General features: G+C 40.3%; 1 protein-coding gene across 2 annotated transcripts in view; it reads left to right on the top strand.

Annotated features, from left to right (window-relative positions):
- The window catches only part of DHRSX (dehydrogenase/reductase X-linked), a 224544-nt gene that overhangs the window by 134801 nt on the left and 61798 nt on the right, over positions 1 to 27945 (top strand). Inside the window, exons 4-5 of one of the 2 annotated variants that reach the window (XM_073354104.1) lie at positions 635 to 703; positions 15552 to 15653. In XM_073354104.1, coding sequence (XP_073210205.1) covers positions 635 to 703; positions 15552 to 15653 — 171 coding nt within the window. The remainder of the gene's footprint in view (positions 1 to 634; positions 704 to 15551; positions 15654 to 27945) is intronic. The other variant, XM_073354095.1, reaches the window with a different exon arrangement.

The following is a 27945-nucleotide window of genomic DNA, read 5'->3' as shown; positions in this document are numbered from 1 at the left end:
AAACACAAAAATGTGACCGCACACTATCACTGAAAAATTGCTTACTTTCTCATTTTTACCATATGATTATAAAATAAATCAATTGGAATATAAATATTGTACTTACATTTCAGTGTATATTTTTATGCAGCCTGTTGTAAAACTAGGCAAATATCTAGATGAGTTGACGTACCCCCCAGGAAGGCCTCTGAGTACCCCTGGTTGAGAACCACTGATCCAAATTAATGCAACAGTATTTCCAAAGAAAAAATAATAATATTCTTTGCTGACCTCATGGGGCAGTGGCTCATCAAATTGGCCTGTACTTGGAAGGGATCACATTCTTCCCACTGCTCCAGATGGCAAATTCTGTCACTGTGTTTATTCCAACATAAGAACAAAGAAGGCAAGAGGGATGATTAGTTTAGTTTAAACATTTTTGTCCACCCACTGGTTGCTGTCTTAGGCTCTCCATTCCCTCCTCTGCTGGACAAAGATACTCCCTCTGAGATACATCTTTATATCCTGATACAAACAAGTTAGTATTGCCTTTGACATAGTTACTGCCCCCTGACATGGCTACTTATTACTTTGTACATGTTCGTTTGATTAAAACATTTTTATTGTGTACTGTTATTCTGACCTTATCTTTTAGGTGGGGTCAGTGTGTTTCTCTTTTCCTTGGGGAATGTTCTGGTACCACTTGATATCGGGATGTGTTTGCGTAAGTACTTTGTGCTTAGCACTTTTTAGGAATGTCTATTTCTGCAATATCAGCCCTGTTCTTGCCAGATTGTGTGAACAGGTTCTGGCTTATACCAGACTTCTGATACAAGGGCTTATGTCTTAGGCTCTCTTCCTACTTCATTTGCTAGCTGCGGTAGCTTCATAAATAAGGAGCTGTCTTTCCCAGTACTGACTAACTGTGATGTTCATGCACAGAAATGTGGAATGGCCACATGTATATGCCATATATGCAGTAAACATGGCATAACCTAATGAAAGAGAGAGGAAGGATGGTCCCATGATTAGGGCCCTAGCCTGGGGCTTGGGAGACTGTGGTGCAATTCTCTGTGCTCCAGCACAGGCTTCCCATGTAATGTTGGGCAAGTTGCATACACTCTGTGTTTTAGTTCCCCATTTGTAAAACAGGGAAGATACTACTGCCCTACCTTCTAGGGGTGTGTTGTGAGGTTAAGTACATAAAGATGCAGTAATGGGGGCCAAGATAGATAGTCTTTCTCTTACTTGAACTGGCTAAGAAAATTCTTTTGTCATTGTCTCAGAGAAAGAAATGCTCCCTTAGCCAGGGAGAAGGGGGAAGGAAATTGAAGACCCTCCTTCCTCCCTCACCCCAAAAAGTTAGATTCCAGATCTTCTAGGTAACAGTAATTAGGTTGGATGTTTGCATATTAGTTCCACAGTACTTCTGCTTACTGGACCGGAATGAAGGGCATTCTGAGTATAGCCAACATCTATGTATATGTGTGGCTTAGTTAATGGGAAGGAAGAAGCTAGAACTAGGTTAAAATGTTTCATGGTTGCAACACTGATCTGTCTTTTTATGTATAATAACCTCTTAAGGAAGAGGGAGAGAGAGTAGATAGCTCTCGTCTGATTTAAACTAAGGTACAAATGAGTGGAGAAGCTTGATTTTTTTCCTCCCATGTAATTCAGTTCTATAAGTAACATAACACATATCCAGAAAGACCAGACCTCTTTCTGGTTTTACACCCTCTGTATGGAATTACTCTTTTTTAACTTTGTGAACTTTTTAATGCATTATCCAAAATCTGTAGTTAAACAATCTAGAGGTCCCCCCCCACACATTCTTACCCTAAATGATATATTCTTGTTTTTAATGTGTCATAGTTGTGAGGCTATTCCCAATATTTCCAGCCAGGAAAAATATATATTGTTGATGAAGTAATCACCTAGCATATTTTTTCTTGAATAGGAAACACTTTCCTAAGCCACATTTGTTCAGGTATGGCAGTGTTTTGCACTGACATGTCTTTCTACTCTCAAAAGGTAATTGAAGGGGAAAATAGTCTCTTTGTGTGTCTTGTCAATGTCAAATGGGGCACAGAAATATTGAACATACTGTATATCCCTTAAGATATCCTTGCCTAGAGTGAAAAAATATTGACTTTTAATTGTTTGTTTAAAATGATTTGACCTCCACAAGAGAATTTTTGATCTTTAAAGTATTATGTATAACCATAACCAACCTACTTCTATTAGCTCAGAGATCACAGAACTCCGAGGTGTTTTGCTGGTGATACAGAGCTGTATTACAATAATATCTATACACACAGAAGATTATTCTTATCCTGTGGTGTTGAAAGGTTAAACAGCTGCACCTTTCTGTATTTCTCCAGTACTGTAACCAATGAGAAAACTATCTTGCCATCTTACAATGGTTTTCTTATCTTAAAACTGAACACCATCTTGAAGGCGTGTGAGATTTAGACACAGTGTTGACGACAGGTCTTATTAAGAGTGAATTATTGTAGCTCTCCAACCTTATTTGCTGTATTTGTCTCTGTAGAGAACCTCTGTTCAACATACTAGAAAAGATTTGTTTGAGTGCTCCTTTGAAAAGAATATATTAATGTTTTCTGTTCCATTACCAGCCAATTTGGCTTAATTTATATTAGTGTAAACAAGCAGACCTGCTGGATTTAAGAATATCATTTTGTGTGGATTTTAAAAAAAATCAAGAACGTGGGGCAATGAATTACACCTACAAGAGGATCTATCTAATTCACACTTCAGTAAAGCCTCCTTCTTTGTAGTAACATCCAGGACAAGATAATAGAAGCATCATCAGTGTCAACAATGGAACTTATGTAGCCAAGTCTTGAGAAATGTGTGAGCACTGTGACGTCACTGGCATTGACCCCATTCCTGCATCTGGCAATCCATAAACCTCACTAATCTGCATGGGAGCTCCCTTATCTAAAGGAAGTTCTGATGTGCTAATATAGTGCATACTACAGCTATGCTTGTAATTAGGATGTCCATTGTAAACTCCTGTTTGCACATCCATAATTTTCTGAAAAATTCACCTTTTCAGCTAACTTCCCCTCTTCAGTCTCTGTCCAAAAGTGAATGCTTCTGGAAAGTTTGGGCCCTTTCTTTTTGAGTTAAGTGGGGTGTCCCTTCTCAAAAAAGGTATATTGGAATTGGAAAAGGTTCAGAAAAGGGAAACAAAAATTATCAGGAGTATGGAACAGGTTCCATATGAGGAGAGATTAATAAGACTGGGACTTTTCAGCTTGGACTGACCAAGCATGGCCATTCTTATGTTTTTTATGAAAGAAATCACTTTATTTTTTTAAAAAAAACCCTAATGCTTTTTGGGGAGGAAGGGGCTATGGAGCAGGGATATGAAAAAGATGGCTGAAGTTGAAACCTGGCATGTAAATTGCTTTAATTGGGGACTAGAAGCTTTGCAGAAAAAGTGGTTTTGATTTAGTAAGTGCATGCAAACTGAACATTGTGCATACAGAAAACACAAATTCTGTAAGTCTTAGAGGTGAACGCTTTGTGAGAAGAGCTGGGTGCATAATTTGGAGTATGTGCACTTTTCATGAAAAGTTCTGAAGTCCTGATTGTTGCCTTTTAAACTGAGCCCACTTGTTCTCTGCCCAGCTCTCTTGTTCCTGCATATATCTCTGTTTTTTAGAAATCTTGATCAATAGAATATATATATGATTCAAAGGGTAAGTCTATACTTGAGCTGTATGTGTAATTTCCAGCATATGTAGACATACCTGCACTAGCTCTGATTGAGGTAGCATGCTAAAAATAGAAGTGCTAGCGGCAAGACTGGCTAGCCGCCCTGAGTACATGCCTGTGATTTCAGATGGGATCATGCTAGGGCAGATAGCCTACCTGTTTCTTGTGACACTGCAGCTAAACTATTTGTAGCATGCTAGCTCCAATCAGAGCTAGTGCAGTATGTCTACCCATGCTGCAAATTACACCTACAGGGACAGTGTCGACATATCTAAAATGTCTTAGCTTTTGGGCTTTGCACCCAGAATGCACTGCAAATTTGCAGCTATAGAGTTGGGAAATTTGAAAGAGATGATAGAGGTTGTAGTTTCCCAAGTTTGAGTTAAAACCTCACCTGATGTCATTGAGCTGAGCTCCATTGACTCACTGAACTTCAGCAATTTACACTATTTTAGAATTTGGCCCTGTGTCTGGGTATGCTTGACTGTTTGGTCAATCTGGCTTTGTGTCAGTCCTAGCTAACTGTGAAGTACATTTTCATTTTGTCATGCTTCTGCCCTGCTGATATTTACCATCTTTAATAATATATATCTGAGCTGGATGCTTATTTTCCATTCAACCTCTCAGGGGTAAAGATAAGCTTTAGTTTTCCCACAATTTTTAAAACTTTTAGCACATTGTTGGAGAAACCTATAATCACTTTAAATGTTTGATGGGAAGGAACAAAAGAGAATTTCTCATACCTTATTTATCTTCCATTTACAATAACCTGTTCTTCTTTTAAGTTATTTTACTTAGTTTGTTCTCATGGCTGCATAAAATTCAAACTAACAAGAATCAGCAGGAATCATTATTTCTTTTCTTTTCTTTTGTATTGTATCTGATGGACAAATACCTATGCATTGCTTGGACAAAGTTTTTTGCATGTAAGTGAAATTCACTCCTCTATTGGGGGGAAGAGGCACTGCAAGGACAATGCACCACTTATGCCCCACATTGAGCCCTATTTTGTAGGCATAAGTGGAATGTAAGTGATGCACAGAGTAGGTCTTGTGCTGGCCTCTGCACCAGTGGGGAATGTCACCTGTGTAGGGGGGAAAAGCAATTTGCAGCTTGCTAATTATAGGAGTGAAAAGTGTCCATATTCACTGTTTCAAAAACCCATTCACCTGTGTCAAGTAGGAAAACTTCCTCAGCTAATAGGGGCAAGGAGATGCCAAGCAATCCATTTTTGCAGTTTCTTTCTTTCAACAAGAGATTCCCTTTGGGCAGAGGAATCCTCAGCTACTTCTTTAGATCACCTATAAATTCCTTTTGTACCATCCCAGTGATGCAAATGGGACTTAACCTGGACCAAGGATCTGGCATGCAGTTTCTAACCCTTATGGTTGTGAAGAAAATATTCCAAATGTGAACTGATGCATAGCTACCTTCCAGAGTCTTCTAACAGACAACTCTAGTGCCCCTGCTCCTGCACCTACTTTTGCCAAACCAGATCTGCAAAGTGAAACTGCTAAGTCTCTGGTCATTTTCACTCTGGTGCCATTCAGAACCCTGTGGACAGGGACAAAATTGACAAAGCTTTGTCAATTTCACCCTAAAGCTACAGGAAGGTCAGCAGCAGATCCTAAAGACATCCAGGAGAGAGAGGGACCCCCCCCCCCCCAAAAAAAAAAAACCAGTCAGGGGAAGGGGCAGAGCTACAGAAAAACTCCTCCTAAGAAGCAAGTGTCTGGCAGGAGAGCAGAGACCTCCCCCACCTTTCACTGCAGCCAGGGACCTGAGTATAAGGAAAGCAGTGGACATACCCATCAACCAGGAGGCTCTGGAATGCGGGGACGGGGGTCAGAGAGCTCCGGCTTTCCAGCAGCCATAAGAGTGAGCTTCAGATGTAACAGATATCTAATACCCATAGGCTGTTATGACTAATCAGGGAAAAACTCTTGCCCTAGAGGAACCCAACTCCATTGTAGGCAGCTGAGGCAAGGCTTCTTACCCAGCTTTCTCACCATGGGACTGCCCCTTGACCTTGCAGGTGTTATCCCTTCCTCTCATCTTTTGTATCTGCCTTTGGCTAGATAGGTTTAGGTCTCTAGTTAGATGGTGGCTGCTCAGTTTTTCAAGCCTGGTCCATATTGAGCTGCAAGCATATACAAATATAGAATCATAGAATATCAGGGTTGGAAGGGACCTCAGGAGGTCATCTCGTCCAATCCCCTGCTCAAAGCAGGACCAATCCCCAACTAAATCATACAGCAAGGCAGTGTATTTACGTGAGTTTATGAAACACATGCATACTGTACCTGTAATGTATAGAAAAGAAAGCTTGTTTCAAATAATACACTATTTGTGGTATAAATAGATTGAGGCAATCACGCTTGAGTAGTTCTCAACCTTTATCTGAACTACTTTTTGCACCACGGTTCAGTGATGTGTGCTCTGGAAAGGTGACTGAACTGCGAATCAGCCTGGAGATTCTGTTATAATGTACTATTTTGGCAGTAAGTGGAGCAGTTGCTAGTGATGGAACTTGAAAGCAGAGCTGTTGTTCTAAATTTTGCTTATTTGAGGACTAAGTGTTGCAGTAGAACTGGCTGAATTTGACACACAAGAGGGTCAGTGGAATGCCATTTAATTCTGCTACACTCATATATACACTCACCAAGAAGATTAAGTTGTATAGGAGGTGAAAATGGGTAAGTCAAGCTGCACTGTGTAAAAATATATATATATATATATATAATAATAATTAATAAAAAAAATTCCTTTCAGTTTTAGACTTTTTACTTTTTTTAAAGTAACTCCTGAAACGTAACTCTTGAAAGTTTTTTTTCCCCCCTGCCCTCTTAGTACAATAAGTCAAAGCGACATAGTTAAGAAGTGGCACTATAAACTGCTTTTTCAGTTGTTTCTTTTGAGCAGACAATGTTCAAATAGTTCTGGAAAAAAGCATGTGCAAATAATTATCCACCAAGAATTTCTAAACACAGTATTCCTTAAACACCCCAGACAAAAGTCATATTGCAATGAATAGGCTGGAGAACGCCACTAGTACTGATCTTAACCAAGGACTTACAGTATACTGTCTTGGAAGTTCACAATTTCACTCATGCACTTTGGTACCCGTGTTATGACACCTCAGGGGTGCACTTTGACATTTAGTGAGTTTGGATTTTATTCTTTTTTTTTGCACATTACAGAAACCTGTTTAAACAGAGAGTTAATCTGTACAAAGATCAGCTTTGGTTAGCTGGTTAGATCTGTAAAAGCGGGGAGAGCAAAGAGTTTCCTTAGGACCATTTAGCTTGAGGTGGGGGAAGTTCAAAGCTATTTACCTCCCATCCAGGTATACTGGATAGATGTTTGAAGGTGGGCGTGCCAAGGATACAGGTGAGATTATGCTTGCCAGGTTTGTGATGACCATTCTGTCTCCAGTTTGTTGTTAGTCATTTTGTTTGATTTTTATGTACAAAAGCTTTAAAGCAGACATTGTTAGGATGTTGAAGTACAGCCAGTACCTGCTTAAGCAAAATGCTACAATAGAATAAATGCATGTTAAAAAAACTTGTCACATTGGGCAAAGCAGAAATATCGATAATATCAAACATGCATGTTTGGATGTGAATAAGCACAGAATGAATTCTGGTCATCTTTTTGCTCCGTTACACTCCATTTGTATGTAATTAGCTAATAACTTTCTGAGTATTGAATTAGGTGTCCCCAGATTACAGCAAAGTAATAGTCAAATCTTGGTTTGTTTGTTTTTTCATTCTGTGTGAATGTTTTAGCTAGCATCTGACAAAGATATAATTGCTTTGCTTTTAGTGAAGGTATTACCTAGATCAGTGTGTCAGACACACCCACACAGAGGAAAGAAATACAGGCACGCATTCTAGAAGTGAATGTCTGTGTGTGAAAGAATAGTAGAAGAAACAGCTGAATGGAATAGTGTTTGAAATGATTATGATGATTCAGCAACATTAGTTGCTAATGTTCCTCTTCCTAGATTCCAAATCCTACGTTCTTGCTCTGTTTTTGTTTGAGAATTTGAAAGCCACGTGCAAAGTCAAGGACTGATTAGTTTTAAAGACCTATTATGCTACTAAACTTAGAACGTAAACAGAATTACATTTCAGAGTAACAGCCGTGTTAGTCTGTATTCGCAAAAAGAAAAGGAGTACTTGTGGCACCTTAGAGACTAACCAAATTACATTTGTTAACAATTCTGGGGACATGAATGATTTGAGGTCTAATGGACTGATAAACTGAAAATGTTAAAAATAATTTTTGTCTAATATTTATGCCTAATATTGGCATCAGCTTTAATTTGGAAAAGTATTGACTTTGTTTGTATTCCATCAAAGCTAATGTTTGCTTTCTTTGCCCAGACCTACTATACATGAAAAAACTTCATGAGCTGTTGTTTCTCATTATATTGGTCAAGTAACAATGCTATTGCAAAGTTAAGGCTTTACTACCCAGTGGGGTGAGCACACTGACATGCACAAGACTAATGACTGCAAGTTAAGGGCTTCTCTATATGGACAAATAAATGTGCATCACATTAATGCACTTTAGAAAATTCAATTCCTTTAGAGCCCATTACCCCCACTGTGCATAGAAGGCCTTAATCTGCAGTCATTTGTCTCATCTCTATTGCTGAATGTTGGGTTTGGTTAAAGGGTAGTTTAAAAAATTGGACTATACTTAAAACTGTTATAATCTGGCAGTATCATTTAGATTCTTAATATGCAGTTCTTTAATCTACTACTCAGGCTAAAAGAACAAACCATAGGAGAAAGGAGATCTGGTTTCTATTCTCTGCTCTGCTACTGATGCACTGCAAGACCCTGGGCAAGTCACTTAGGGCCATATTCGGACATTCTCATGTGGAGTAGCGCCTTAATCTCCAAAAAGTTCTGTTTATTTCAGTAGAACTACTTGCAGAGTAAGGTACTGCTACATGTGAGTAAGAGTGTCTGCTTCTGGCCCTTAATCTCTCTGCCTTCTGAGCAAACTAAGATTAATATTCCCTACTTTGTGAGGATTAGTTTATTCATTTTTGTGAACTGTGTTGAGATCTTTTGGTGGAAGGAATTTTAAAATTACAAAGTTACAAAATATCATTATACATTTGCCCAGAAATGAGCCTGAAGCAAGAAAACAATATTAGTAGTACTTGTAGTAATGCCCAGAGGCCCCATTCATGGATACGAGCCCCATTGTATTAAATACTTTGTTGTTGTCATTATGAATGACTATGAAGTGCTGCTATGAATGGCCGTGAGTAGTCATTGGGCCAGAGAAAAAGAATGAGAATGGCTCTATAGCTTGATGGTTAGCGCGCTCACCGAGGATGTGTAAGACCCAAATTCAAGTTCCTGCTCCAATGACTAATTATTTATAAAAAGTGAAACAGCTTCAATAGGAGAGACTGAGAGAAACCTATGCCAGAATACTCCAAAACCCAGTGGTTAGCACATTCACCCGAGAGGTGGGAGACCTGGGTTCCAGATCTTTCTCCTCATTTGTGAAGAGGGGGAAACAGAAGACCCATATCCCAGGTGGGTACCCTACCCATTGGGCTAAAGGCTACAAGAATGATGTTGTTCGTTCTTCCCCATGCCCTCAAGCCATTTTGTGAATCTAGTTCCCCTTTGCTTTTGTTAAAATTTGAATTGGGTCAAAATGAAATCATAGAATCATAGAATATCAGGGTTGGAAGGACCCCAGAAGGTCATCTAGTCCAACCCCCTGCTCAAAGCAGGACCAATTCCCAGTTAAATCATCCCAGCCAGGGCTTTGTCAAGCCTGACCTTAAAAACCTCTAAGGAAGGAGATTCTACCACCTCCCTAGGTAACGCATTCCAGTGTTTCACCACCCTCTTAGTGAAAAAGTTTTTCCTAATATCCAATCTAAACCTCCCCCACTGCAACTTGAGACCATTACTCCTCGTTCTGTCATCTGCTACCATTGAGAACAGTCTAGAGCCATCCTCTTTGGAACCCCCTTTCAGGTAGTTGAAAGCAGCTATCAAATCCCCCCTCATTCTTCTCTTCTGCAGGCTAAACAATCCCAGCTCCCTCAGCCTCTCCTCATAACTCATGTGTTCCAGTCCCCTAATCATTTTTGTTGCCCTTCGCTGGACTCTCTCCAATTTATCCACATCCTTCTTGAAGTGTGGGGCCCAAAACTGGACACAGTACTCCAGATGAGGCCTCACCTATGTCGAATAGAGGGGAACGATCACGTCCCTCGATCTGCTCGCTATGCCCCTACTTATACATCCCAAAATGCCATTGGCCTTCTTGGCAACAAGGGCACACTGCTGACTCATATCCAGCTTCTCGTCCACTGTCACCCCTAGGTCCTTTTCCGCAGAACTGCTGCCTAGCCATTCGGTCCCTAGTCTGTAGCTGTGCATTGGGTTCTTCCGTCCTAAGTGCAGGACCCTGCACTTATCCTTATTGAACCTCATCAGATTTCTTTTGGCCCAATCCTCCAATTTGTCTAGGTCCTTCTGTATCCTATCCCTCCCCTCCAGCGTATCTACCACTCCTCCCAGTTTAGTATCATCCGCAAATTTGCTGAGAGTGCAATCCACACCATCCTCCAGATCATTTATGAAGATATTGAACAAAACCGGCCCCAGGACCGACCCTTGGGGCACTCCACTTGATACCGGCTGCCAACTAGACATGGAGCCATTGATCACTACCCGTTGAGCCCGACAATCTAGCCAGCTTTCTACCCACCTTATAGTGCATTCATCCAGCCCATACTTCCTTAAAATGTTTTGTTTCAACATTTCAGAAACATTGCGATTTCTCAGTCTGGTCGAAACGTTCAATGAACTTAGTGGTTTTCTGGTGTATAGTTTATTCACTGAAAAAATGTTGATCAGCTCTAGTCACAAGTGCTTTGTGTCTATTGTTATACTGCATTAAAAGGAACTCCTCCTTTCATGGTGCATGCATCTCTCCTGTGGAGGAGGCGACCATTCTTTTACTAATTCTCTTCTATTGGGGGGCTAGAGCCGATTGGAGAAATAAAAAGCTACAGTAGATTCAGAGTATTTTTTGATATTTCTATTTGCACACATAAAGTAAAGATCTAGATGGTAGTCAATACTGTTCAGAGCTATAACCATGCATTATTAGTTACTAAGCAACAAGACACAACAGGTAGTAACTACCTGGGAGATTACGGCATTGCTCATGTGGCCTTATACAGCAAGAAGGCCAAAGAAGGAATGGCTGTATCCACTTTCAGTGTGCAGTAATCCCCTAGAAATATGCTCTCTGTTGTGTCTCATTGCCACTTGCAAATGCAATACACAAATAAAATCAAGGAAAGCAGCCAGATCTAACCATATATAGAATAAAAAGAATGAGGAGTACTTGTGGCACCTTAGAGACTAACAAATTTATTTGGACATAAGCTTTCGTGGGCTAAAACCCACTTCATCAGATGCATGGAGCAGAAAATACAGTAGGAAGTTGTGTGTGTATACACATAAGGTGGGGGTTGCCATACCAACTCTAACAAGACAAATCAATTAAGATGGACTATTATCAGCAGGAGAAAAAAAACTTTTGTAGTGATAATCAGGATGGCCCATTTCAAACAGTTGACAAGAAGGTGTGAGTAACAGTAGGGGGGAAATAGTCTGACATAATTGACAACCAACTGGAAGCTTCATTTGTGTCTGAAGTTCTAAAGCAGTTTCAAACTGGAAAAGTATTTTGCTGTAATGAATTTGAATAAGTGTTATCATTACTGTTTGTTATGTGGATTGCTGGAGTGCCTAGAGGCCCCGCTTTAGTGGATCCCACTTTAGCAGATCTTGTGGCTTAGCTGTAATGCACTCTTTACACACAATCATACCTCAAATAACTCACAATCTATTTTATGACCATATAAAACATGTGGATTAGATGAATAAGTGGGGAAGGGAACCATGAGATAACAGTTGTAGTAGGAAGAGAGCCTGAAACATAAGCCTTTGTATCAGAGGCCTGGTATGAGGCAGGACCTGCTCACAGAATCTGGCAAGAACAGGGCTGATATTGCAGAAATACACATTCCTAAGAAGTGCTAGGCACAGAGTACTCACGCAAACACATCCCAATAGCAAGTGATACCAGAACATCCTGATATCAAGGATGGTACAAAAACGTTCCCCATGGATAACAGAAATGTACTGACCCCTCCTAAAAGATAAGATCAGGATAACAGTAAGTAATAAAAATGTTTTAATTAAACCAACATGTACTGGGTAATAGCTAGCCACGTCAAGGGGCAGCAACTAATTATGTCAAAGGGGCAGTACGCAACTTGTTTGTATCAGGGTATAAAATGGAGTCTCAGGTAGAGTGTCTTTTGTCCTGCCAAGCGGGGAATGGAAAGTCCCGCCATTCACTGAGCTGTGTTCATTGTCATGGGCATACATGTCTTAGTATCCTCAGAGCATCTACCAGGTGCTATTACTGTGATTTGTCAACAATAAACCTGGCCTGGTGCCTTCGCACTTTAGTGCATCTTGTGGTCATTGGACAGTTTGCTCGAGGTCTGCTGTGCTGTCTGTCTGCGCAGACACACAGGGAGAACACACGCACACAACCGAACATCTAACCGCACTGGTGACCCACATGTACACGGTAATAACTAAACACATGCATGCAGCTGAACATCTAACCACAGCAGTAAAGCTGAATATGTTACAGTACAATAAATAGTAATCTCAAATCACCACATGGCTAGCCTAATACTCCTGTGTCATTGGCACAAATTGTTGTTTTATGGGTAACAAACCAAGAGAGAGAAGAAAGAGCATATACTTTAGAGAGTATAGTTGAACCCCCCTCTCCATGTTTGTCAGTCTACATTTTTTAAAATAGCATGCAGTTTGAATAGCTCTTCTAAAGTCAGCCTGCAAAAAAGGGAGGTTGCGTTTTTTTCTCTTGTCTTCTTTTGATGTATAAAAAACATCTGAAAGTTTTGCTTTAAAAATGAAATGAATAAATAAATTAAAGTTTGATAGGGTGAGTGGGAAGGGGGGAGCAGAGTTATTAATTTTTCACATAAGACATCCAGGCCTCGTCTGCCCTGTTATATTCTAGACAAGAGAACTAATGAAGTGGTGACATCAAAAAAGTCAAGAGAGCAAGAGTTGAACAACTGAAAGGGGAAGCAATTTTTAATCGGACTGTCTAAAACACATGGGAGGATTTTGGCTCTTTTGTGTTTGAATGTTTATTAATTTTGTTGACACCTATTTAATTACTGATTAACATTGGCTAAAAGATATTTTTGTTAAAGATTCAACACCTTCAATTAAGGTGTGATATTTCACAATAAATGTGCTCTGAAACATTCAACAGATACCCCAGCAAAACAAGGGAAGACCATACTTGACATTCTTGATATTTGGAAGGTGAAAAACCAAGAACTTGAAAAAAATAAGCTGAAAGAAAAGAAAGAAGGGGAAAAACCTAAACAAATACTTTGCCTCAGTTTTGAATGAGTCTAATGAAGAACTTTGAGGTAGTGGTAGTGTGACTAGGGTAACAAGGATATTGAGGTAGAAATTACCACAGGCGAGGTAGAAGTTAAGCTCAAGCAGCTGAAAGGGACTAAATCAGGGGGCCCGGATAATCTCATGCAATAATATTAGAGGAACTAGCACACGAAATTGCAAGTCCAGTAGCAAGGAATCTGTAAACTCACGGGTCATATCTTATGACAAGAGAATTGCTAATCTAGTTCCTAATTTTAAGAAAAGGAAAAAAAGTGATCCAGGAAACTACAGGCCTGTTAGTTTGATCTCAATTGTGTGCGAAGTCTTGGAACAAATTTTGAAAGAGAAAGTAGTTCAGGACATAAAGGTGAATAGTGAGTGGGATAAAATACAACATTGTTTTACAAAAGGTGGATCTTGCCAGACCCAACCTGATCTCCTTCTTTGAGAAGATAACTGATCCTTTTTAGACAAAGGATAAACAGATCTAATCTACCTAGATTTCAGTAAGGCATTTGATACAGTTTCACATGGGAAATTATTAGTTATATTGGAGAAGATGGGGATTAATATGGGAACTGAAAGGTGGATAAGGAACTGGTTAAAGGGGAGACCACAATGGGTCACACTGAAAAGTGACCTGTGAGGCTGGAGGGAGGTTACTAGTGGAGTTCCTCAGGCACTGGTCTTGGGACCAATCTTATTTAACATTTTTATTACTGACCTTGGCACAAAAAGTGGGAGTGTGCTTAAAAAATAATTGCAGAATGACACAAAGTTGAGAGGTATTGCCAATACGGAGTAGGATTGGAATATTATAACAAGAAGATCTGGATGACCTTGTAAACTGGAGTAATAGAAATGGGAGGAAATTCAATAGTGTAAAGTGCAAGGTCATGCATTTGGGGACTAACAACAAGATTTTTTGCTTTAAGCGGGGGATTTATCAGTTGGAAGCTACAGAAGAGGAGAAAGACCTGGGTATATTTGGTTGATCATAGTATGACTATGAGCAGGCAATATAATGTGGCTGAGAAAAAGGCTAATGCAGTCCTAGGATGCATCAGGTGAGGTATTTCCACTAAAGACAGGGAAGTATTATACAAGGCACTGGTGAGACCTCATCTGGAATAGTGTGTGCATTGCTGGTCTCCCATGTGTAAGAGAGAGGAATTCAAACTGGAACAGGTGCAGAGAAGGGCTACTAGGATGACCGAGGAATGGAAAACCTACCTTATGAGAGGAGACTCAAAGAGCTTGGCTTGTTTAGCCTAACCAATAAAGGCTGAGGGGAGGTATGATTGCTCTCTATAAATACATCAGAGGGATAAATATCAGGGAGGGAGAGGAGTTATTTAAGTTAAGTGCGTATGTTAACACAAAAACAAATGGATATAAACTGGCCATCAACAAGTTTAGGTTTGAAATTAGGTGAAGGTTTCTCACTATCAGAGCAGAGGAGTGAAGTTCTGGAACAGCCTTCCAAGGGGAGCAGGGGGGGCAAAAAACCTAACTGACTTCAAGACTAAGCTTGATAAGTTTATGGAGGGGATGGTATGAGGGGACTTCCTACAATGGCATGTGGCCCATCGGTGACTGCCAGTAGCAAAAATCACCAATGATGGGTGATGGGACACGAGATGGGGAGGGCTCTGAGTTACTACAGAGAATTCGTTTCCAGGTATCTGCCTGGTGGGTCTTGCCCACATGCTCAGGGCCTAACTGATTGCCATATTTGGGGTTGGGAAGGAATTTCCCCCCAGCTCAGATTGGCAGAGATCCTGGGATTTTGGGTTTTTTTGCCTTCCTCTGCAGCCTCTGGCACGGGTCACTTGCAGGTTTAAACTAGGGTAAATGATGGATTCTCTGTAACTTGAAGTCTTTAAACCATGATTTGGGGACTTCAGTAACTCAGCCAAAGGTCATGAGTCTATTATAGGAGTGGGTGGGTGAGGTTCTGTGTGCTGCAATGTGCAGGAAGTCAGACTAGATGATCATGATCAGGGCCGTCCTTACCCATATGCAAAGTACGCAGCTGCATAGGGCACCAGGAAGTTTGGGGTACCAAATTTCCTGGTCCTCTGTGCAGCTGCGTGCTGCTCCAGCCCCTGCCTCTCCCCACCCCTACTTTGCCCCTTCCCGCCCCTGAGGAATGCAGGAGGGCTGGGCCTGCACTCATGGATGGCAGAAAGTGCAGCAGCCCGGCCCCAGCCATGCTGCCAGTGAGTGCTGGGGAGTGGTTCCCCCTGTCCCCCAAGCCACTGTAAACTGACTTCACGGGGTGTTTTTTTCTCTGTTTCTTTCCAGTGGAGTTTTTACACTGTGATTTGGCTTCAATGAAGTCCATACGGCAATTTGTGCAACAGTTTAGAGCAAAGAATTGTCCACTCCACGTCCTGGTGAATAATGGTGAGTTTTCTTTCACCTTCTCACATGCTTACTGTAAGATTTGGACACATTGGGTTCTTTACAATGCTTCACGTTTCAGATGCTTTATTTGAACCAAACAACAAGATAGCAATATGACTGAATTACTGCTTACGGCCTTGTCAGCACTTCAGTACATTTTAAGAGGCATCCTCAGTTTGCCAGCCTCTTTGATTGTATTGCAAGTGTCATGATACTCGTGGTTTTTTTTTAATTAAAGCCCCAGCTCCTGGAGTCACGGAATTACAAGAGAATTCCAGCATTCATTTTTTAAAAGTTTCTAGCCCTCATGGTTGTTGAGGAAAAACTGGAAAATGTGACCCTAAACTTTCAAAAATCCAAAGGCAGATAAAAAACCCAACTTTTTTTTTACCTTTTTTCTTTTTTAAATCTCAAGATTTTGGGGTACTGACTCTTGATGTTTTTGAACATTAGGATTGGCAGTTCTAGCTATCTAATTTTTTTTTTATAACCATGGTATCTTCAGGATCCAGCCCAGAGAGATATTTTTTTTCTCCTGGCATTTTTGTTTTAAAAGCCTCCTCTGTACTAAACACTCTACTATGAGGGAAACTTTTTGTATATTCATTTAACAGGAAGCAAATCATCAACAAACCCATGCCCCACCCCACTCACTTGGGGCTGTTGTCTAAGCCCTTCAGCGCTCACACGCTGTTTTTTTCTTTCCCTCCAATTCTGTGCATGAACCGTCTCTCAATGAAGACACAAGGGAGAAATCCAAAAGGACTGATACTGTTTTCTCCACTCATGTAACTGTCCTGCCCTGCTGAGGGCAAAACAAACTAATAATTTCACTTGCATTACATTAGATGATTTGCTACATGCACTTATGTACTATAGGAGCTCTTGATAGTAGCTCAAACTGTAGCTCATGCACTATTAAATGAAAATATAGAGTTTTATTCTATGGAGTTAATGGAAATGTCTGCCAAATCTTAACTCCTCTTTTCTGCAAGTGTCCATAGAGACAACCCTCTCCCCCTGCTGGGCATCTACACAAACAAAATTTTGACTGCAATGGATGGGATTCTTAAGATGGAATGGATCTTGGTGTCCTTTTAAGAGAAAAAAAAAACTTCTGGATTTCATAGATTCATAGAGTTGTAGGCCAGAAGGGGCCATTAGATCATCTATTCAGACCTCTTGACTAAAAGGCTAGCTTCCACTGCAGCTGCAGCCTGTACAGTAAAAATGAACACCCATACTGTAACTGTACATTCTTGCTCATACGAGCAGATAAAAAGCATTATAGGCCCAATTTTTCAAATGTAGATACCTAAAGTTAAGCATCTAAGTAATTATTTAGGCATCAGAATAAAAATGGCGTGCTTTTCAGGGTGTCCAGCTCCCCTTGACTTCAGTGGGATTTGTGGATGCTCAGAAATTCTGAATATCATGCCACTTTTACTCAGATGCTTAAATAATACACCTAAATTTGAACATTTGGGCCATAAACTATGTAATTATTCAACTGATCTGTGGCATATTAATATCTAGCTCTTCAATAGTGTTTTTCATCGGTAGATTTCAAAGCTCTTTACCAAGGAGGTCAGGATTATTATCTCCTTTTTGTAGGTGGGGAAACTGGGTCACAAGGAAGAGAAATGACTTGCCCCATGTTACCCAAATAACAGCAGTGACGCTGGGACTAGAACCCAGATTGCCACAGTCATAGTCCAAAGCACAACCACTAGGCCACATTGATATCTGAGACAAGGTTGACAAAGGAACAATGATGGTAGGGAGAGAAGTAAGAAATAAGTGCTTGATCTTGCAAATACTACTGAGCATATTGCTCATAACTTTATGTAGTTCCATTAATGCCTTGATTTGTCCCATTGAGTTATGGGTCAACCGAAGTACTAAACACTACACTTGGTAATATAATTGTGTTTGAAGGATCAGACCCTAAAAGAGTGGCTTTGGGAAGATGATAGCAAGCATCTGATTTTCAATGCTACATTTTTGCTGTTTTTCATGTTACATTTTTAAGAACATAAGAACGGCCATACTGGGTCAGACCAAAGGTCCATCAAGCCCAGTATCCTGTCCTCTGACAGTGGTCAATGGCAGGTGCCCCAAAGGGAATGAATAGACAGGTTATCATCAAGTGATCCATGCCCTATCACCCAATCCAACTTCTGGCAAACAGAGGCTAGGGACACCATTCCTGCCCATCCTGGCTAATAGCCACTAATGGACCTATCTTCTGCGAATCTTTCTAGCTCCCTTTTGAACCCCAAAAGGGGTTTTTTGCTGTATCACTACACGGGAAACAAGGAGCCTGACTATTACAGCAAAATTCATCATCTTAAAAATGTTATTTTTTGATGGACTTAATAAAAAACGGGATACGACACCAAAGCCTCTAAGTCCAAAATATAAATTTTAAAGAGGCTTGACGTACAGTGCCCTGAACTAGTTTACATTTTCATGACCCCCAAGAAAGGCATTTTATTTAATTCATGCTCAGTTACTGTTGCCCAGATAAATTAGCTCTTTAAGAAAATCCTTTCAGAAGCTGTAATGAAATGAATGGCTTAACTTTGCCTTTTACTAAGGCCATAACAGAATCACAGGAATAATCATCTCCAGAGCCCCTGTAAAGGCTCCCTTCTAATAATTAGGTTAGCCTCTGACAATCACATGGTGAATCACCAGGCTTTCCGCTTCTGAGGGCTTGTTTCCTATTCTGTTCAACATCTGTTTTAGCTCCTGTAAATAATCTGGCATTTGGCTGGCATTAAAAGGGAAAGTCAGTAGGTTCCAACACAGTGAGCATCTGATCCTTTGACAGCAAGAGAGAGGCTCCCAGTGACCTTGGATTAGTGCGGAGTGCATAATTATGCCCATAGAGCCATTGATGTTAATTGATATTTATTTTCCTTTTTAATTTTGCATTCCAGTGTCTTCACTGAAAATCCATTCAGTGTGATTTATACTGTATTTAGGGAACATGATTCATTCACAGATTTTAAGGCAACAAGGGACCAATATGTTCCTAGTCTCTGACCTCCCTCCACGCTCGGACGTTATTGTTCTTCTGCCTCCCATGTTCAGTCACAAAAATACCAGTCACTAGAAAAAAGGCAATGCCTGCTGTAATTCTGCTGTGGACTGGTTCTGACTGGATTACAAAGATGTGTGTTTGCATGTTTTTTGTTAAAATATTTGATTGTCAAAACACAAACATTTTACAGTTTTAGGCAGTTTGGGGGGAATTAATTTTCTCCAGGGAAACTTTGTTAATGTGCAGATCTAAAATAACCCATTGTGAATCATAGTTGGGGATTGGTCCTGCTTTGAGCTGGACTTTGCTTTAGACTAGATGACCTCCTGAGGTCCCTTCCAACCTTGATATTCTATGATTCTATGAAAATGGGAAATGAGCTCAAAAATATTTTTATATTTAATGCAAAATAAGTTACTTCAGAGTATTACTTAGTTTATTTATTTCCATTCTCACAAGGTCTTAAAGTTATTTTAGTTGCTTGAAATGAAATATTTAACATTTAAAATATAGATATAGTTTCATTTATTATATATTATTCATATTTACATGATGTAAATGTATGATTATGCAATACGTTTATGCTGGGTTTGTGTGTATATCTATCTATACACACACACACTTTAACTTTTATTTAAAGTAAATAATTTATTGGGCCAGAGAGACAGTGAAAATGACTCTATAGCTGAGTGGTAAAGGCACTCCCCTGAGAGATGGGAGAGTTGTATTCAAGTCCCTGAATATTTACATATTTTATACAAAATGTAACAGCTTCAGAGTGACCCACCACAGAAGTCACTGGTTAGGGGATTCATCTGGAAGGGAGAAGACTTTGGTTCAAGTCTCAGCTTTGCATCATGCAGGGGGGGGAATTGAACCTGGATCTCTCACTTCCTGGGTGAGTCCTTTAACTACTGAGCTTTGGGGTATGGGGCGGGAAGGAAAGCAGCTTTTTCTTTTCTTTTCTTTTCTTTTCTTTTCTTTTCTTTTCTTTTCTTTTTAAACAAGAAAGGGCTGACCTGGCTTGGCTGTCTAACTCCAGGAGAGCAGAGGGAGGTACCTCCTTATGGCCTTTGAGAGGGTGGGGCTTAGACTATACCTCTTTCCTTGGCATTTCCTCTTGGCTAGTTTAGGCGGATCTTTGTTCAACATGCTGGCTTCTGTGAACCAAGGACAGAGCCACCGGTGGGCCCTGGCCCACCCAATTAGCACCCAAGCAGCCCACACAAATCTGAAAAAAAATGTCAAAGTTGAGCCAGGCCACTGAGCAGTCTTTTAATGCAGCTGCCTCAAACTGCTCCACTTAGCTCCACTTCCCCATCAACATAGGCTCCGACTCTGCACCCCTCCACCCCTGCTCCAGTTACTGCCTCCCTGTTGGCTGATTGTTTCTTAGTTCCCAAACAACCAGGTTTTGGCCAACCCCTCCCCCAGCAGTGGGCAGGAGCGGGGCACACCCTTCACTATGGGGAGAAAGCAACTGTGTGGCATGGGATGGAGTTGGCGTCTTTGTCAATGGAGAACGAAGTGGAGCTGGGGTCTGGGAGCATGCACTGGGTCACAACGCTGCTCATTGGCCCAACCACCTCTCCATCACTCACACGGGGTGGGGCTCCACTGTATGCCACCTGGCTCTGGTTATTGTCTTCCCATTGGCTCACACAGCCAATTTGATTATAGCCAATCACCCTTCCCCCTCCCCCCCCAACACACACCCTGTTCATGGGCAGGCTGGGATGTATCACTTCCAATCAGGGGGCAGTAACTAGAGCTGGGTGGTGTACTGGTGGAGCTCCTTCCAGGCAGATGGGCCAAATTTAAATGGCAATGAGATGTGGTACATGGGGTCCTGCTGCTCCCCCATGGACGTAGGATCTGCCATGTCAGTTGGAGCCTGGGATTGGGAGAAGGAGCCCATTCCCCATGTCACAATACTACCCAGATTTGGCTTGGCCACCCCCATCATGTCAGTAGGGAAGGGGCTTTGCTGTTATGCCACCCAGCCCTGGTTGTTGCCTCCCCATTGGCAGCGGTCTGCCCCGACATGGTCTCAGCCGGGTGGGTGGGGCTGACCACAGCCAGATATGCAACAATATATAATATAATAATATACAATATCAATGGTTTGCTGTGATGTTAGACCGTCGGTCATTGCAAGTCCACCAGAAGTTGAGGCCACCTATGTTTCCACTCCTAACTATGTCACTGCTGTGAATCCCATTCTTAGGCACCTGACTCTCCCCATGCATTGTGCGCGTGTAACCTGGGCTATGGATTCCATTGGCTTCAGAGCACCTACAGTTGTGTTGCAACGTTGAGCCTACATCTCTTTTCTGGATCTAGCCAAGTCACTTAGGTACTTTAGAAATGTTATCTGCCATTTAGAACTCATCCCATTGCATGGATCTTATCCAAATTTGATTTATTATTCCAAATCTGGGAGTTTCAAATGAGCCTAAGGGAATTAGGTACCCAAATCCCATTGAAATTCAGTAGGATTTGACCAATTAACTCCCTTAGGCTCTTTTGGAAATCTCATGCCAAAAGTATAACGATTCCAAAGCAAAAGGGGATGAGGTAAGGGCAGTGAGACAATCTCATCTATCTCCTTGCTATAGTTGATTTAAATGAGAACCTGAATGCTATCATAACATAATTTGGGGGTTTAATTTAAGGGGGAAAGAGTCGGTTGAAAACACGTGTGAGTTCATTTGGCAAACAAAGGTCAGCCCTTTCATTGCTAGGCTTTTTACTCTGCTTCCCAGGCCCCTCTTTGCTAATCCATGCCGCTCATGCTCAGCCCGTTGCTTTTCAAAGTGAATCAAAAGGAAAGCATTTTTTTTTTAAAACGCAAATGGCGCATTGCTTAAACAATTTCAGTTTCTAAAAATTATTTGGGTTGGCATATGACACATGAGCTAATGTGGTTTTTTCCCCCTACACTTCCTTTAACATAGAAAAACATCATGTAGCTCAAATAGCCTGTCTACAAAGTCATTAAAAGGAGGATTTCAGATTTTTTTAAAACTCTGATAAAATATTAACTAACTAACGGTGCATAATAAGTGCAATTGATCAGCTAGTCTTACAATTCAGTCTTGGGTATCAACACCACATTCTTGTCAGGCTGTATGCTCTTCTTGGGCCTGGGACTGTGTCTTTGTATGTTTGAAAACCATGCAGCATGTTATAGGCACTACCACAATATAAATGTTAAATTAATAGTAATTGCATGTAGAAGAGGCATGTATTAAAAAACCTTAGGAGCTGGCAGTGACATGGTGTGTAAATCTCTAGAGCTGTAAGTTGATGGTATTATTTCCCACTTACGAGATTTTTTTTTCCATACCAAATTGACAGTTGTTTTCCTTGTATGCTGAAAATGCTTTTCAATATATTTTAAATACACTTGTTTGTTTATTTTATTCTTTTGCTATGGTGAATGATTCCACTCATCAGTAAACTGAACAAAGCCATTACAACATCCTTAGGGAAAACAGAGCATCCACACATACCACCAAAGGTGATTAGAATACAAATTGCCAGACTTGAGGACAATGAAATACCGTTTGAGAGTACCTGAGTGTCTTTTTGGCACTGGGTTGGGGAGGGAGGGAAATCTATAAGACCTTGAATACATTTCTTTGTAGCACTGAAGTTGAGAGATTTTAATATATTAGCCCATTTTAGGCAGATCACAAAGCTAATGAATTTCAGGCTGAACCCTGTCTAAGCCACTTTAAAATCAGACAATAATTCTGAACTATTGACTGGTTCAGAAATTCATGATTGCACATTTTGTAGGTGAGTGCAGAAATTTATTCTTATTATAGTATGCAACCCTCTCTAAACATGCTGGTTTGTGGGGTATGGCTGTATGGTACAATCAAAATTATAGAGACAGATATGTGTATGAGTTATGTATGTGTGCTTGTGTGTAATATACCACATATATATGCATACACACTTAGACCCTGATCCTGCAAACACGTATGCATATGAGTAACTTTACATATGTGAGTAGTCCCATGGAAGTCAAAGGGACTAATCACTTATGTAACGTATCAGAGGGGTAGCCGTGTTAGTCTGGATCTGTAAAAGTGGCAAAGAGTCCTGTGGCACCTTATAGACTAACAGACGTATTGGAGCATAAGCTTTCGTGGGTGAATGCCCACTTCGTCAGATGCATCCGACGAAGTGGGCATTCACTCACGAAAGCTTATGCTACAATACATCTGTAAGTCTATAAGGTGCCACAGGACTCTTTGCCGCTTATGTAACATTACTCATATGCTTAAATGGTTCACAGGATCGAACCTTAAGAAGAAAACTGATATTTGATGGGTAGGGTACAAATATATATATAATTTGTATACACCTAAAATTTATTATTAATAGCTAAAGTAAGTTGTAATTTATTATTTATATTATGGTGGCACCAAGCAGCCCAAGTCAAGATCCTGGCCCCATGGTGCGAGGTGCTATACAAATACACAGAGACAGTTTACAATCTAAATAAACAAGATAGACAGGGTGGGAGAAAGGAAGTATTGTTATCCCCATTTTACAAATGAGAACAAAAACAAAGAAATTGAAGGTGAAATCCTGACCCCATTAAAGTCAGTGAGGAGTTTTACCTTTGACTTCAATGGAACACAGATTTTGCCTACACGACTTGCCCCAGATTATACAAGAAGTCTATGGTTGAACCAGGAATTGAAGCCAGATCTTCTGAATCTTAGTCTAATGCCTTAATCACAAGACCATGCTTGATCTCCTGTGCCCTATATTACCACCTACATTTCCTAAGAGCCAACCATCCCTATTTGCCCTTCATACTGTGATTAATTAGCTGATTTTTTACAGGCATCATGGCAGAGCTGCGTCTAGGGGAGAACTTTGAAGGAGGAGAAGATAGTGGCTTTATGGATTAGCTCAAAGAGGGTCTTCCTGCATTATTGGTAGCACTGAAGGAGGCATAAGGATATTTGTGTGTAACACTAATTTGTTGTATAAATGTGAGATATTCACAGAGAGCCAGATTTTCAGACAAACTCAGCATCTAACAGCTACCATTTAGTCTCCCACATAAGTGGTTGGATTTTCAGACAAACTCAGCTCCTAATGTAGTTATCTAAATTAAGTTGCCAGATTTTCAATAGTGATCAGCATCCAGCAGCTGCATTGTTCAGTGGTTTACTGAGCAGTATTGTTGTCAGCTGAAATAATATCTACATACTTCACCTGATAAACATATCAGAACTCTTCTAAAAGGTCTATATGTTTATTGTAATAACAAGTCAGTTACAGCAGCAACTTGCTCATTCAGGATAGTTCTGGCAGTCAGAGAATCCACATCGCATACACTGAAATTCTGACTTTTGTTTAGCATAGTCTTGTTTTTTCCTAACTAGTTTAAAAGATTTTTCTCATTCCATAATGTCAAACACTCTATGAAACTGTAAATATCTCAGTCTCCACAGGTGGCGAGTTCGCCACCTTTGGTTTCATGTCTTAGCTGCAAATTAATGATGCCAGCTTTATCAATAGAACAATATACAAAGATACAAAACTCAGCAGCAGATGTGCTGTATTGCTCAATCTTAAACGATTGAAGTCTATGGGACTTTGCAATACGCTTCAGTGGGAGCAGGATTGGGTCCATAATTTATTTTTTACCAAACCCTTTCATTTTGTTCCACGTTAAATTATTTTTAGTACAAATCACAAAATAAGAAATTTCACCATCAAGCAGCATTTCTTATTGAAGTAGGATGGTGTGGCTGCCTTATCTGTTTTATGATTGAGGTTGTGAATGCTTATCTTGAATAATAATGCACTGGAGGGAATGTATTTTCAGGAATAAAATGTTTTTCTGCATCCAGACCCAACTAAGAATGCTCTATTTTGTTTTAATGAGAAAAAAAATCCATTATAAAACAATGAATTAAAATTAAATATGAATTTGTAACTTGTTTTTTGTGTTTTCTAGAAAGCCAGGTTGGGTTTTATGTATTTTCACTATACACATAATACATAAATCAACACTCTATTGTGCCCCATGGCAGAATGCAGGTGTGTCAAAAATCTAATCAGCCCTTAAGGAGCTTACTATGTTTATAGGCTTTTCATTTTTGTCAAAAACCTGATGAGTTTCACTTATTGTTTGTTGCATTTGGGCTCTGTCTTTTTTTTTCCCCCCTGCCTGATAAACCTAAGCCTTGTCTACACTAGAAAGTTGTACCACTTTAAGTATACAGGTACAGTTAATCTTTCTAGTGTGGATGCAGTTATTGTAGGCAGGACTTCTAGCACCGCCTGTTAAGGTTGTCTGACACTTCTCATTTTAAGACCCTGCTTTCAGTTGCTTATAATATTGCCAAACTTCAACTGTTTGGGCTGAAATTTTCCACGTTGTGTGTTTGCCTCAGGGTGGATCTTTTGGAAAATGTGAGCCAAAATTGTTCAGCTGGTTCTGACAATGAGGTGAGGGGAAAATAGTTATTTTGCCCAGGATAAAAAGGTCTAGCAACCTTTAGAAAAAAAACCTCCAGCATCCCCAAGCTTTGGAGCAGGGACTTGAAACTTGGCAGGGGATGTCCTTTGTGTCAGGGATGTGCCTTTTGCCATCTCTATGGAAATCCACCCCAGATTGGCTAAATTATAAGCCTTTGAAAAATGGCAATTCACATATGCTCAGTAGAGACATCTTAAATTTTAGCAGCTAAACTTCCTGAAGATTCAGTTTGCACTGTGCTTGCTCCATCTCCGGGCTAAGCAGGACTTTCCTGCAGTTGAAGCTCTGGTCTTCTGTGGGCTGTGCCAGGTCCAGGTCTGGACACTTGAACTGAGAGCAGAGAGCCTGTCTCTCCTGTGCTTTCAGTGACCCCCATGCAGGGAAAGCAGGGTGGAAGAGAAAGCTGCCTCATTCAAATACAGAGGGAACAAGAGCTAGACCCCTTGAGGGAAGAGAGAGGGAGGAAAGAGATTGGGACAAGGAGTCTGGGTGGGCAGAAACTGGAGTGGGAGTGAGAGAAACTGGGAGTTGAGATGGGAGGAGTCTAGGACTGGCTGGGCAAAGGAGACTGGGACTGAATCAGTGCAGCGGGGGAGGAGAGACAGCCCTGAGGAGCTGGAGTATTGGGGTGGGAGGCTGAGCAAAGAAACAGGGACAAGGAGCTGTAGGAACAATGAGATTGGATGAGAAGCCCAGGAACAGAGATTGGGACTGAAATCCAGTGGGGATGGGGAACATGAGCAGGGGAAGGGAGGGTGACTGGAGGTTAGAGTGGGGGAAATGATACAGATTAGATCAGGAAGGGGAAGGGTTCGAGCTTGAGGTAAAAGGGCAGAAGAGGCTGTGCCCACTAGACAACACTCCTGCTCCAGGCATTGGAATGGAATCAGAGATCCCTAAGACTCATCATTCCTCTGCTGTGAGCAAATATCTCTGAAACCCCATGGCAAAGTGGCCCACCACTCTCTAATACTGGCCCATCTAGAGGATAACAGCCTACTTCTGTTTTCAGTTACACTGTTAGCTCAAGTGACAGAGTTCTATATGGTGGATCTAAATGTTCCAACCTTGCTGATGACCCATGTGGGTGTCAATATGATGCCACACAATGGAATTTTGGTATTTTTAGTTTGCTTTTTTAAAACCTAGGAAATAACACCCAAAAAATTGTTAGGAAATGACAGAATTAAGGTTGCCTGTGCAACACCCTGTAGAAAAAATATGTTTGTGATCATTTAATTAAAGACTGTATCATAATGTATAGGCACAAGTGGGCCAAATTATGATTCCACAGATAACTTTCATTCTGGCTTTTCCCAACTATGGAGTGACTTGACTTTGTAACCTTAATGTTCTTTTAACATAGATTTTGAGTGTAGGATATCAGAATAAAGATGCTTTAGACCAGTATAACTATTCCTGTGCCAGTATAATTAAAGCAGTACAACCCCATAGTGTGGATGCCATTATCCTGGCATAAAGGTGCTTATGCTGGTATTCCTGCACAGAAGGGGGAACAAGCTATACCAGTATAAGATACCTGTTTACCTATAATTGTATCCACAATAGGAATTGTACTGGTATAACTATATTGGAACTATGTAAATTGTAGCAGTGTAGTGAGCATGACCTTGTTGGTAAAAAAAAAAAAAAAATCACACCCCTAACAGAAATAGTTACACTGGTATAAAAACTGAGTGTAGATAATGCCTTGTGGAACAGCCTTCTATTCATTGTTCCCCCTGGAATTTCTTTTTTAGAACACACTCTTTCTTTGTAAACCAGAGGAACGCACATCTGGGAATAATATAAAGCCTGTGAAAAATACTTTGAGAGAGAGATTCAGCTCCTCCGCAAAATGAATTGCATGCAAATATGTATAACTGAGCCTTTTCAATGCTTAGCATTTCCTTGTGCTGCCACGGCTGGAGACTTAGGTGCAGGAGCAATGCCCTCTGAGTTGGGTGACATTTTTCTGTCAGAAATTTTTTGATGACAAATGCAAACTGAGCAACACTGAAACAGTTCATGAATTCGTGTCAGTTTTGTTTTAGTCAGGGAGAAAAAAATCTGAAAAAATCAAAATGTTTCATTTTGACATTTTCTAAATTTAAACATTTAAATTTTTCAGTTTGAAACAACTTTTTGTTTCAGAATTTCCTTTTTATTTTTATAACCAAAACAATCAAATGTTTTAAAAGGTTGAGATCAAAATCCAGCATTTAAACTTTGTTCAGTCCTAAATTAAATATTTTACTTTTCAATTTTCAAATAAAAATAATTGTTTTGACTTCAACCAGAAATTATCCCCCCACCCCATCCTTCAGCAAACTGAAACACCTGTTATTTGCACAGCTGTCCTTGGGACTGCTGTTCCCTGAGCCTGTTGAAAACAGGCAGGCAAGGAGGACATGTTGATTACTCCATGGCAGAGATACTTTAAATCTTTTGTGCCATGCTTGATTTATTTAAAGTAAAATTTGAGAAATATACATATCTTTAAAACAAAACAAATTGAAGTAACTTTTTGTAAATAACAGTCTTTCTTTAATAAATCCTTTGTTTTAAAGCTTTTAAAATACATTTACATACAATATTTAATTTCTCATGAAAGCAAAGTAGCAATGTTTGTAATCAACTCTAGTACTGTCCAAGTTCCTACATACAGTTCTGTGAAGGTTCCTTGGTCCTGACCTGCGACATTTATTACGCCAGTCCAGAACTTC

This window comes from Lepidochelys kempii, chromosome 1 (assembly GCF_965140265.1).
Source record: "Lepidochelys kempii isolate rLepKem1 chromosome 1, rLepKem1.hap2, whole genome shotgun sequence".
Lineage (NCBI taxonomy): Eukaryota > Metazoa > Chordata > Testudines > Cheloniidae > Lepidochelys > Lepidochelys kempii.
Note: the sequence above shows the minus strand (reverse complement) of the source record. Positions and strands in the feature narration are given on the sequence as shown.